Genomic DNA, 14,498 nt, shown 5'->3' with positions numbered 1-14,498 from the left:
AGTCTGTTTTACGAGGAAGCAGAGACATGAAATACGGCATGAAATACGTCAGTAAGGCAGGGTTTCGCCTTGCCTTGTACGGTATGAAAACCAATGTCAAGGTTCCACGATAAATAAGCATTATGTGAATAAAATCACCTCCATTTAAGGCACGTGTAACTTTAACCGTCGTCGATGTTTATTTGTCACAGGTGCTTATTTGTCGTTGATGCTTAAATGTCGCCAAGATCGTCTAGGCTTTTTATAACATTAGTAAATGTTGCAGACATCTTTATTAATTGCCACTGTCCTTTAAAAATTGTTTTCAAAATGTTTGATATGTTTACCTTTTATTTTTTTATAGTCATTTACTTCTTACACAAACCCCTTAATGGACGGATAGAAGACAGATATAATAATATAGTAAGGAAATATACCCCCACCATGCTATTATGTGGTCTCGGGGGGTCAACATTACCTCAACCAATGTATCACATAGTTTTTTTCAACATATGAATATACTTGCAACAAAATCTACATTTTAAGATTAAATCAAACCTGCATCTGGATATTGAGTTCCCTGAAATGTTCTAGCAGTTACATCCATCTTGACCAATTCCACGGCTGTTGGACACCAACTCAATTAAATGAAGAATCTCCTTCCCCCTTGTAATAATTCAGCTATCTAATTGGTCTCAGATTCTTGTGGAAATATTAGACGAAACCTAAAATAGGAATCGCCCAACTGAGCATGGCTTTTCTCAACTCTGAAGAAACAGAAATTAAAACATTTCTTGAGCATGCAGGATAGCTATTTGTATCACTATTTTAAACCAACAAGCGGGAGAGGATTAGTTATGATCCGAAAATTTCAGATTTAATTTCGACTAATGAGGAAATTGTATGATATCATATATAGAGTACATTGGTTCACTGGGCAAAAGTGGCCACTGTGTACGTACAGTTCAGCTCTGACTGTTACATGATAACTATATCAACAACATATAGTGCATTTTTCTGAACAAAATTCCTAAAATTAAAAATGGGTCTGCTTAGTGGAACAATTAAACCGGAAAGAAGGAATAAAAAAAAAACTATTTTCCAATGGAAAAGAACACAGAGGAGTTAATCAAAAGGAACAAAGACCACACTGATTCCCCCACCGGACGTCTCTGCGTACTATATGTCCGAATTTCCCCACGAGGAGCATTAATTTCTCAGGTTGAACGTCATAGTAACATCCCAAACGACCGCATTAAACCTTAAATCAAAACAGTCAGACGTCCCTATCGATATGTACCTAACTGTAAAGGTTGTCTTTCTGACAATTAGCAATGTTCTATTAAAGAGTAATTGCCCATCTAGTAATAACTGGTAACGCGATTAATCGCATACAAGGCAGTCCCCTTCTGTGTCTTTAATTGTCATATGCACGTGTCAAATTTAAACAATGAACTGCTTAAGACCTCTTTCAGTTACCAAGTATAGGTTACAGTGTTAACCTAGATGATGAGTGTATTTTCAACATAGAGGTTTGTTCAGTCAGTTTACTCATTCATGGCTCAATATAAAGGACCTACCTTTTTATCGCTGGGGAGGACGCTATCCACTATTTATGTTTCGTTCAGAAAGGGAAACGGGGAAAAGGATAGGTGAGTAGGGATAATTTGTATAATCTGAGTATTCTTCATCGCTGTTTTAAATGGAGCTTTCATGTATTTTTTAAGTAATACGTAGATAGAATTTCTTTCTTTTTCTACATTTTACGATATCAACAACAAAACCATAGGCCCCTACCGCTCAAAATGTTATGGTCGGTCCCTAACGTAAATGCTCTCCAAGCTCAAAAAGTAGCTTAAATATACATTAAGACGGTTCAAATTCTGTACAATCTCATGAACGGTTTAACATCAGGGCAGAATAAATGGTTTAGAATACTTTGGTAGGCTGGACTTCATAACGAATCGAAGAAATTGTTTTGCAAAGTATACTGTACCGTAACAAAACACTGAATACTTTTCAAGATGCCCAAGTGCTAGACATCACTATAAACTGCCACGTTCCAAACATCGTAGCGAAATGACTTAAACTGTTAAAGATACGTTAAAAGTAAAAGGAACCACACAAACACAAAAGATATAAATGTGCACTGAGAAAGGTCGCAAAGAATTTGAGAAAGACATACTGAATAAGGCAAGACAAACCATGAAGCAATAAGGTAATATATAAAGACCGAACCGAAAATTCGCAAAGAAATTGGGAATTTGTATGCAGATCCTCAAGTTTCTGTATTGCAACGTTGTTTAAGTCAACAGAAACTAATAATGACAAGTGCAAGGCAAATATTCTTGAAGAATTCTTTAAATATTTACAAAGGAATCATTGGGTGATGCTCCTTGATGGAACCAAGAACTGTCAACCACATTCTACTGGTGGTAAGAAAGGTCATGGAAGCCATAATAAGAGAACATATTGTTAATTATATGAAAATGAACACTCGATTCAAACAATATGGCTTCATTTCTGGGAAGTCAGCTTCATTTCAAATGCTGGAAGTTGTGAATAAGTGAGTTGAAACAAAATATTCGAGATAAACCCCCACCCCAGACTGCATATGCATGGATTATTAGAAGAGATTCGACGCTGTAAAAAGACTCATTAAGACGTGCGATATGAAATTACCAAATTAAAATGTTTCTTATCAAACTTCAAAAAAGTGTTGTTAGCGGTGAACACTCAGACTGGTTGGAGTAATATTATGATGAATGCTACATGAATCTGTAATTGGCCAGGAATTATTCCAAGAGCATATAAAGTACATCACAGAATTGGTGAACTTTCCTAATTTGACTATTTACGGCTGACAAAAAAGTCTTCAACATGAATAAGAATAATAACATTAACACATTACAAGACGCTCTTGAAAAACTGGCTTAAAGGGCTGCTGAAGATGGCTACGAAGACAATATGCCTCCCCCTCAACAAATTACTATATTATGGGACCGCCTAACAATAAGAACAGTACTGTGTATCAGGAACTACTTCATAAACAAACCATGTACACTCATGTCGTTAACGTTTTAGCTTTTGGTTGACTAGATTTATTTGTGAATGAACTAAACAAGATGTTTCGTCCATTTGAAAGTAGAGTGATAAAGTTAACGATGTGTAATAGTTCACTAAATCACAAACGAAATTTTGAAACAAGTAAAGGGATGAACGTTATATTAGCAATGTCAACAACAAGCGTGAGAGAGATAGTAATTGCAAATACTATTCTGATCATTTAAACAGTTATCTAGGAGAAATATTTGTAACTTTTCGCAAATAGAATGGTTCAGACTATGACCTGTGTTCTCTCTGGTCTATAAAATCAGTATAGTAAAGCATACTGAGGCTAAGAGCTGTCACAAATCTAACAGAGACCGCCATTTTACAAGTCTGTCAAAATACTAGATTCAAGAAAAAATGCAACTGAAAGTTTTGGTAGGAAACTAAGAGCATCGAAGCCAGTAAGATAAGACAACGAAAAAGTATTACCTCCACTTTTCCTCGTTTAACTAGTTTAATAGAAGACGTACACTGAATGATATAGACGGGGTACCTCCAACAACGCGCATGCAAGTGACAGTCTTCAGCTGGTAATAAGAATGATAATAAATATACTTGCATTTATGAATCTTGAATTTCCTTAAAATTTACTTCTTAGTTCTGCAAATCCGAATGACATGACCCATGTCATGGAAAACCTGATACCCACCAAAGTTGTATTGTAATTTTCGACTAAATTTCCAATCGAAGCACCTTCTCCCTACTACACTGAATTGATCTAATAAATCCAGTCCGTCATAAGAAGAAAACAGAATTGAGTTGCATCAACATAAAAACAAAATCCATCCATTCCAAACCAACTGGAAAAGTTTTTAAATATGCTCAATTTCAATTTTAAGGAGACCAGAATGAAAATGTTTTTAAATTATTGTCGAGCGCGCAACGAAATTCAAAGAACCATGGGTGGTGGTATGTGCGCATTAATATTGTTATTGTGTATTGATGAATCTGGGATTGTGTATTTATTTTAAAATACAGCACAAATTCAATTAATTTTGTTTCTGTAAGTGTATTTCTTTGTTAGTAAGCCTTCGGCAGGAAAACGAAGTAGGTATATAATAAAACGTTTACTGCCTTTGTATAGAAAAATATGAACATTTTTGGCTAATGCATGACTCCCAACATTGTGCCGTATTACTCAGAAAAAACTCGTTCATATTTTTTCAGTAACCTATAATTATTGAATTTCTTAGAATATCTAAATGATATCGTATTATGCATATTATTTATTTTAGGCTTCTTAAAATAATGCTTTTGGACAAGATAATTCATATAGGGTAAAGGTCATAGGCAGAAATGCACAGAAAATTGTCCGCTAATATTTTCTTCTGGTTTTTGTTTTTAAAAACTGGTACAAAATGCATGATTAATTACGGTGGAAGATGTTTCAATCACTCTGGTAGATTTATGTACTAAATCTGTGAATGTACGAGCATAGGAAAATAGTTTAATATAATTCCAGTAGATGGGTCATGCTTACCAGACACTATTTCAGCTAATGCAGTTAAACTTTATGATGGCATTGCCATAGAAAATTATGAATGCAAGTAGGAAGAAAGTTGCTGGTAATCATCATACTTTGTATTACTCTTTCAAGTGCCAAATGTTTCTGTTACTTGAACTACTGTTAATTTTGTCCGGCAAATAAACAGAAACTGTAAATTGGGAGAGTTGGGAATAGAGGAGAGAGAAACCTAAAACAATGTATCAAAGATGTCAACAGTACACATACCAACATAAGTTTAATTTTATCGGCAGGTGCTTGAGGATTTGATACCACAGCAATTGGCAGATATCTTCCTTCCTGTTCCAGCCCAGCCACTGACTGCAAAAAAATAAAATAAAAGAGTTACTGAATCTCCAATTATAAGAGAAGATGAAATGCTGAAATATGCTTAGACACAGAGGAAAATGGGGAGAAAAAAGATGCAATACACGAAAAACAGAATTGGAGAAGAAAAGGAGAATGAGACGTGGAAAATATTAAGAAATATCGATGACTCTTATGGAGGAAAGCAAGAAGTGAGAAGCTAAGAAACAGGTAAGGCAGATAATAGCAAATTAGAAAAGAAACACAATTAGGTTCAGGTACCAGTGAAGATTCTAACACGAATTTGTACCCGATTTGGTGTGATATATGTAAAGACTAGTGCGATTCAGTTTTCTATGACGGCACTCTAGAAAATACAGAATATGGTTCTTTAACAGTTCTATGTTTTGTGCCAAGAATAATAATGATCTTTCGAAAACATTCTGCAGTTGATAGTTTGAACTGTAGCATGCAGTCTTAAATTTCGGAATTCTATATTTCCCGTTTTTCTTTGCCTTTCTACTGGTCTTATTGTGATGATTATAAAAGTTATTCATTGGGCTATATACATTTATCTATCGCTTAAACCACGTATCAGCAAATTACATCCTATTAACAGTAAATATGTGTTCCTTTATATCATCATGCAGTTGAGTAATTATTTTGTTTTCTTTGTTTCTTCTACAAAAGAATGCTGGAGTAAATAGTGCCTTGTAAGAAAAAGGTGTAAAAAAAAGTCCACAAAACACATATATTGTAGGTATCGCTAGTCGAAAATAAAAAAAATTGACAACAAAAAAACCCCCATCAAAATAGTAAAAATTGAAACGGTTTCGTTAATCCTGAAAGTGGAATGCTTCATTGGTGGCTTTAATTTGTAAGGTGACGGTCAAACGTTTGACATAAATCCCCGCCAGGCAACGAAGCCAGTTGTGTTTCCTTGAGAATAGACTGTGAACATAAATAATAGAAAGAGCCAATTTTTGTACAATATTTCGTTTTAAAGGGTTTCGATTTAAGTACAGTTCAAAGAACTCAGAAAACGTGACAAGTGTTGCTGGAATGCAATGGTTTAATTATCTTTGAGTGTACAGTCCTGCGTTCATGAAACAATTTATCATTTTAAAGACTTGATGATCTGACGTACGTGAAGAAAAACGAACATACTATAATATATGTTTATTTGCAAATGCTAAAGTGCAGTTCCATACTTCGTATTGTACCTCTTTCAGCTTCAGTCAACATAAATAAAGGTTTTCCTTAGAAGGGAATTATTGCTCATACAAGCAGTCTACAAACGCCGCGTACGTTTAAGGATAAGAAATAAAGCGGTAAAAGCTACCATTGTGGTGCTTGCAACGCACAAAACTACCACAGAACTAATTTTTAAACAATTTCCAGGTCTACAAGAGATGTCATTTCGCTAGAAGTCGCAGACTTAGCTTTGAGGCGGTAAGCAATTGAATTGTGGCATGTCATGTCATGAGAAATCATGTTACTTTGTTTTAATGATTTTTGCTGTGATAATATAGCATGAACGTTTAAGGTGGACAATGCATTTACAAAAGAGAGGGAATAAATAAAAAAAAATGATAAGCCATGGTATACAGTAAAGCTTATCCTGGATAAGTAATTGTAACTAAAATGCTAAAATAGTGTTTTCTCTATTTAGAGACACCTCTGCATATGCCACTATACTATTATCCTATATTTAACCTATCTTGTATTTTTCTAGATTAAACTCAAACAAAGTTTCAAAAATGATTTAAACTTTTCCCCTACTGAGAACACGTTTGGATCAATAGCCGAAGACGTTATGTTTCAAAATGGGTTGAGTGAAATTGTTCTTTATCGTTTTAAAAATGATTTTTTAAAGCTTGGCAGGCAATAAACATAAAAGGTCTTTCTTCGTGTACATGGAATTATTCACCACAGATAATAGGCACATATACTTCTGATTGGTATTTCTCACCTTCCGTTATGACCTTTCCATGTCAGAGACAAGTAGTAGTGACAGCCAGTCTGCATATGAATCGTGTAATTTATCGAAAAAGAGCAGTGTTTAATAACTGGCACGAATTTGTTCGGGTAGGAAAGTGCCAAACTTCGTATATTTCTAATAATCGGTATCCACGACTGAGAGCATGTAACAATTCGACACTCACCCATGTTCTTGGTCATCGTGACGATACGGTTAGTGTTGATTACATGTTTCAGCAGAAGTGCAACGTATAGGCAACATTAGATTTTTTGTGGCTAGAAACCGGAAGAGAAAAGTTCCTGGGTGGAAGAACCTGACATTTTATGAAACCTTCGTTATGTCGGATTTGTTCTAAGTCGATGTATTCTATCACAATTTCAAGGTTACTTGTAGGAAATGGAGAATATTTACACACCCAAGAATGAATCCAATACAAATCGGTATATTTGATTAGTTGTCTTTCAGATTCATCTGTTTTGTATAACAAGCGTGTAGCATTGGTCCGTCCTCCAAACAAACTCTCGAGTGTACTAAAGGTTCGATGTCCACCATATCGTAGTCTTCGACTATACCACAACATTCTGGATCTGTTTTCAAAGGTGATCGTATTCGTGTTCCAATATTTTTATCACTTGGTATCATTGACTTTTCAAACTCAGGCGTCGTCGGTAAGTTTTGTCGGACAACTCCTACATGGTGAACCCTATCGAAAGATAGTTTTACGTCTTGGTGTGGATAACAGGTAAAATAGACATCTGTGAAATTCTTACACTGTCCGCGGGTTTTCTAAATCCCAACTATCTACTGAATGAGAGCCAATCTTTTGTATCCGCCGTTTATAGCATATTTTCAGTTTCACCTCTAATAAACGTAAAGCTTTCGCCGCATATCGATCTCTTACAGATTCATAAGACTGAGGTGGGATTACAGCTAGCTTTTTCTCTGGCGTGAACATTTTTCAGAACAATAATCCACATGCTTTGGCAATGGTATGAGCGTGCTTTGGGGGATCGATACATCCATGATCCAATGATAACCGCCGAAAGTTTCCAAAACGAGTTCATAAAATGTCCAAAAAGAGACCGACAATATTTCATTATTTCTTTTTGAAACTCAAAAGGGTCTGAAGAGTGGACCTGGTAGAGACCCTGAAGGACAGAAACCGTCCTGCTCTTCTTTTCGCATACCATCGTGGTCGTAGTAATAGGCTTCCAACAAATGCATGAAAACGACGTGTTGATTAGCTTTGGTAGTGAAAAAGTGTGGAAAATAGTCATTTGCCATTACTGTCACTCCAATTCTTTAGGCATCGTCCTTACAGGCATAGACAAATAACTAATGGAATCTTTAAACTGTACGTTTTCCACTTTCATATAAATGATATTGTGTAAATTCGTTTCCTTGTTCTGCAAAATATTTAAAACGTGACCGTAAATACGTCTTTTTTTTCTGGACAAACGTGTGACTTATTGTTCTGGTACGAACATGTTGTCTACGAGCTGGACACACATTCAATAACTGACATCCACTTTTTGTTGTTATGATTGTTTAAGATCTCTCTCTCTCTCTCTCTCTCTCTCTCTCTCTCTCTCTCTCTTATCCTGCTCTATTAATGAATGCTCGTCTGCAAGGAGAACATTGAATCATGTTTTATCCTTCAGGAAAGCACTGTCTAGATCTTAAGCAGCCATGAAATTTCTGTCTACAATGAATATGTCGCTTTTGATTGCTAAATCCTTAGTCACATTGGTCACAACAGTATCGGTATTTAAGAAATCCTTTGATATAGTAATAGTATCAAAATGATATAAAATGTGAACATGTTTTGTCTGGAAAATTCTGTCCTCGAAAAGAGGAGATCTCCCCCAAAGACTTCAGGCACACTCTCAACGTATAACGAAAGGCTAAGCTATAACGAAGGGCTAAGCTATAACTAAGGGCTAAGCTGCCTTGAAGTCTTTGCATTTCAGAAACATCACACGCAATCTCATTCGAAATTATTGCTTGTTCTGAAAGGATTTATGCTTATCTTCGTTGTTTTGGTTCAGTCGATTTCATAATTCTGTTCAATACTCGTTTCCATTCCACTGTATCGGTTTTTTTTCTGCATAAGTTCTAGCCATCACGATGGCACAAGCTAAAATCATATGATTTCGATCGTTTTTAATCCTTGTGATACTTTATTTTGTACTTGGAAGTTGGTCCAACGATGAAATTTATTTGTTTTTCACTGCCTGTAGGAGATGATACGTGTGTGACATGAAGAGCAGTTTTTCATCGATTACTAGTATGTCAAACCCATTATTCGGTTGTGGCAAGTGTCGATTCTTGTCCAAGATTTTGGAAGAAGTATATTCTGTAAATGTACTAAACTCGATTCAGCCAGGAGACTTCAAATTGTCGTGAATGACAGAGGATTCTGATCATTATACTATCGTTTCAGCTCCTCTAACATAGTTTAAATTTGGCTGTGTAAGTGTCGGCAGTCGTTCTAAATTAATCATCAGGAGTCACCGAGCGACTTTATTTTGCTTAGGTATGGTTCGTATGCATTCATTGTGCGTGCTGTACATACATGAGCCACCCGCATGTAATATCTAATATCGAATTTGTGAGGAGCCTAGGTAAGTAATCGCGAAAGATCAAACTTAGAGGGTCGAACTTCCTTGATGAATCTAGCTTTCTCTGCGTTGCTGCGAAATGACAAGTTTCTGGTCATTTTTCGCCAAACAAATATGCTGAGACATTACTAATTATGGCTAGATCAACGATTAACGAGGCAGTTGTAATCATTTCACAGTTATAAACACGGTGGTAATAGTCGTAGCAGACGCGTGTAATAGGTTATCAGGCAGAGTAAATCTTGCCAGAGTATCTTTTCTTTGACTGCAATATGTTCCGAAGGAATTCCTGGATGGCGTTTCCCTTGATGAACAAAATGGCTTTACAGTACATTTTCACTGCGAAAAACGCATCAGCCGTTGAAAACCACGCTGAAGCTGTTATGGGAACTAAGTGTGTGTGTGTGTGTGTGTGTGTGTGTGTGTGTGTGTGTGTGTTACATAGCCTTCGTACCGATAACAGTTTATTGTCACTGGGTAGGCATAGGGGTGCATTACGTCCGTCACTCTAATGTTTGTTATCTTTCTGTACATTATTTTGCTTATTGATTCACATAAAAGATTACATTCAAGTATTCAAATGATTCAGAACAAGTACTGACGAAGTTAAGAAGTATATGTGTGTATTATAATGTTCTGCAAATATTGCAACTTCTGTTAAGGTTGTGTTTTCACCCACCGCCAAAGAATAACTATTAGAATACAGTTTCAAAAATGCTTTCTATTTTTTCAAAGTTAATTAGTATTTTAAAGAAAAATGTTGAATAAAAGAGCAAACCATCGTACGGCGTTTTCTAAGATCAAATTTAATGTCAACGCAGAACATGCATAACCTTTCGATATAGGTTTTCTTTAACACTTACGATAAGATTATGACATGCCTCCACATGTACTGTGTTGTCTGATTGCATACAAAATGTTTTGAAAATCAGGGATTTTGGGACAGTTTCAGAACGAGGCCCATGATCTATGGCATTCTAAATTTATGCCAGTAAAATGGTAATACTGTGAAATTCGAGAGAGAAAAAAAAACCAATAGAATAATTATGAAAAATTGTATAATAACAGTCGTGTGGTTGAAATATAGAAAAGTCCGATGCCAATGATCACTCAACATCTAGATCAGGCAAATCCCATATTCTAAGTAAGTTGCTTACTGGGCTTGCGAAAAAAAAAACGTGTTATTTAATTTATCCAGCAAAACCTTGATCAGGAAGATGAAATTTTGATTTTAAGGTACTGAAAGATACCGGTAAATTATTAATAGTCAGCCATATGTTGAGTTTCCGTTTGTAGATTCGTCATCCGTACTGAAAATCATAAACCTGTTTGTATCAGAAGCTATACATTTTGTGAACAAAGTGAAACACGTGACCATAGATGGGGAATGATAGTGTTTCTGTTCTCCGTATATATTGGCTAACATTAGGTAGTACTCGTTTATCTTATATTAAATATGAGCCGTCTCATACTCACGTATAAAGGACATTGCCTGGCTGGTTAAATATCTCGAGCATTTCCTATGCAGTCGTTTGACAGTTAATCTATCATTTTACTAATTACAATTTTAAAATGCTAGCAAATTGCAGAAGAGTTTTAGTGGAAAATATTACAACTTTAATTATTTCGGGTATTAGAAAAAGTTAACTTCAAGATCTTTTATCAACTTATCGCGTGGTCCAAAGCAACGTATGTTACCGTAAAGAAACGACTTGCATTGCTTTTAAATCCATTTATTTTAAATAGGTAATAGTCACATATTTTACTTGTATACATAATAGGTCTTTCATATAATAGTGACTCATCCAATGACTGTACGTGTTAGGAGTTGATCTAATTACGAAATCTGAGGCATGACAATATTAATTTCTTTGATTGTAATAAATCAAATATCCGTGACACTGACTTTATTTCTTTTCATCTTCAAACTTCCAACATGTTGAGCTTTATGCAGCAAGCAGAAAATAATAATATTTCAGTTCCCTCAAATTGCTCTTGTCTACAGATGACGATGAAATACAAACAGATGGCAAAGTTGAATCTACAAAGATAATCATTGATCCAAAGAGCTACAATTACTAAGAATTTCACACCTGAATATGCAGAAACTAGCAGATTGAAAAGCATGCTCGTTGTGAGCCTCACAACGGCAGAACGTGAATGAGAATTCAGTCCCATGAACAATATAAAATGTTTATTGTTGAATGGAACCGTTTAAGCCTATATAGACCTCAAATGCTCATGAACATTGTTAAGACTCTATGGTCATAAACTAAGTAACAGAAAAAAGCGAAACCATCAAGTTTTGTAAAACTTAACAAGCAATTTAATTATCAAAATTATAAATGAAAATGTGAGAAAAACTCACAATATTATGAAGTGAATACAAACTAATCCTTATAAAGGTCTAGGAAAGTCCTAAATGAATGAAAAGTTCTTTATAAATTTCAAAACCGGAACTGTACTGGTCCTCCATGAACCGTAATATTGTCAAGCTGGCGTTGTCCAAGAATTCCTTTTCATAATTTATAACAGTTCCAAAATAATAATGTAGTCGAAGTAATGAGCACTTTCTCTTGCCAGTGAACAATCAAAACAAATGGTTTTCCTCACGAATAATATCCAAGTACAGCATAAAACACGTTTTCAGACTTACAACAGGAACACAAGAATGTGAATAACTCCAGAATCGGAATGAAACTGATTGCGCAGTTATCTCTTTAAATACACTGTATATTGTGACTGAATTTCACCATAGACCCCACGTGACAGAATACACTACTAATTTTTCGCCGAATTGGCCTATTCATGTGACGTAGCCCAAACAGTGCGTCATTATATGATTATTCTAGAAACGTCGCCCCCCCCCACCACCACCACCATTAGCCACTGAAAAATTAAGCCATATGCGGCATTTACGTCTTATTATTAAGTTTATTATTAATAATTGTCAACACATACGTCAACATCTATTTATAGATCCTATGTAATAATAAACGATTAAGATACTAAGGTCATATATGAAAAATTTAAATAAAGATATTCTATATAATTTATAGCCCTGAATAAAAGTAATAAAAGTAGATAAAATCGTGTACCAGGAGTTAAAAAAATATAAACATACATAACAATATGAACTATTCTAAGGAGAACATTTCTATAGCAATAAACGCTTATGAACATAAACATTCTAAAGAGAAAATTAATATAGCAATAAATGCCTGTGAACATAAATCTGTACTTGTCGATTGATAAGCGCAGTGTTGGTATTTTCATCTGAGAAGCCAATAATTGGCATTAAATTTTAAAGACTTTGCATGAAATAATGGAATTGTTACGAACAAGGGGTCTCATACCGAGCGAATCAAACACCTGCTTAAGCCTGGCTGAAGATGTGTTTTCCCCTATTTCGAAGGACCTCAAAACAACAGTGGTTTCTCATCTCAAGGGGGCTGGTGAGGGTTGAGAGAGACACGCAAAAGTATCAGGTCATTTTCTAACGCTGAACTTATATGCTATTATTACCTAATATTGTTTACCCCATACAACTGTGCCTAACCACACAAGGCCGGTGTGGGGGGGGGGGGGACACAGCTGCCAAGTCATTCACCAACATTTCACGAAGATGTTATGATAATTAGATAGTATCACATACTACACACACGCGCGCGCGCGCGCGCACGCAGACACACACACACACATAGGCGTTATTTTACAAGAGAATGGGGATGTAAGATGGACAAGTAAAGCTACTAAGTCATTGCCTAACTCTACACCTAGATGTTATGATGGTTATCTGGTACCACGTACCCAATATAAATCTGCCTTATTTTACAAATGGTGGGGGAGATAAGAGTGACAAGTTCAGCTACCAAGTCATTTTCTAACACCTAGATGCTACGATGATTATCTGGTACTATATACTCCACATAGCTCCACATTACTGTATTTGCATGTTCTAGCTGTTTGGTGTAATAAATCCCCAAAGTATAATTTTACACATATCAGATGAAATTTTGTTTGCATCTTTGAAGGAAAGTTTATTGACAACAATTAAAATCTTACCTTTCAAGCAGATCACTAACAGAAGAAAGCACCGTGCTTTGCGGCGTGTGATCTATGACTGAAGAGAGTCGCGTATATTGAAATAAGTCTACGGGTGCGCAGTTATCTGATTCGTTAACTTACATGGGTTATCTTTATTTAGATACTCGGGTATGTCATATGCCCAGGTCCACGGAAACAGAACTTTGTCCAAGCTTGTTTTATTGCGTCACGACTTGGATAGGTCAATATCCGATGTTAGAGGCGAGAATTGAGTTCCGGTCATCCTAAAGCCTGCTGTCTTTATGGAAGTGTTAACGTCATGTGAACATATAATAATATGTATGGGTTTTATGCTTGATGCAGCCTATGCTCCTATTTGTTAAAACGACGTTGGATAATATATAGATCTACATATCACAGGTAAACTGTCCTGTGTTAATATCATTTAGAATAATAATAGGAGCGACTCGTGCTTCATAATTTTGCACTTTAGTTTACGAGCAGTGTTAATGATACTAGTAATTCGTTAAAACTCGTTCATTTTTGTTTCATCTAAAGAAAGTTAAACGGAAAACAAAGATAAATTGATACTTTAAAGAGATAATTAAGCGTTCATCTAGAAACATTATTTGTAAGGTATTAGTCTCATTCTAATAAGCACAAGGTTGGCAGGACCTTGCAGAAGATGGTCGTAAACTATACTGTCACGTCACAATATTGTGTTAATATGGACGTGATTTTATTATAGGATTATTAAAAGTGCATTGAATGGAAATTTCAAAACCTGATATTCTCCAGCATTCTTCATATTTATTGCCGTCTATTAGTTTCGAGGTTCATTTTAAATGATGCAAGGACTGTTAAGTATGAAGTTTCAGTAGTTATCGCGCAAACAAATGTCCTCAGTACAAGATGATGCTCTGAAATGTCATTCCTCGCGCAATGCCGA

General features: G+C 35.5%; 1 protein-coding gene across 1 annotated transcript in view; it reads right to left on the bottom strand.

Annotated features, from left to right (window-relative positions):
• The window catches only part of LOC149780561 (uncharacterized), a 41,446-nt gene extending 27,771 nt beyond the window's left edge, over positions 1-13,675 (bottom strand). The window contains exons 1-3 of the mRNA XM_089936395.1: positions 13,568-13,675; positions 4,823-4,915; positions 538-746 (exon numbers count right to left, since the gene is read on the bottom strand). Of these exons, the coding sequence (XP_089792521.1) occupies positions 538-586 (49 nt within the window). The 5' untranslated portion in view covers positions 587-746; positions 4,823-4,915; positions 13,568-13,675. The remainder of the gene's footprint in view (positions 1-537; positions 747-4,822; positions 4,916-13,567) is intronic.
• Between the last annotated feature and the right edge of the window lie 823 nt (positions 13,676-14,498).

The sequence above is a fragment of the Sinohyriopsis cumingii genome, chromosome 16, assembly GCF_028554795.1.
Source record: "Sinohyriopsis cumingii isolate HCF-2022 chromosome 16, ASM2855479v2, whole genome shotgun sequence".
NCBI lineage: Eukaryota > Metazoa > Mollusca > Bivalvia > Unionida > Unionidae > Sinohyriopsis > Sinohyriopsis cumingii.
This window is presented reverse-complemented; position numbering and strand designations above follow the sequence as displayed.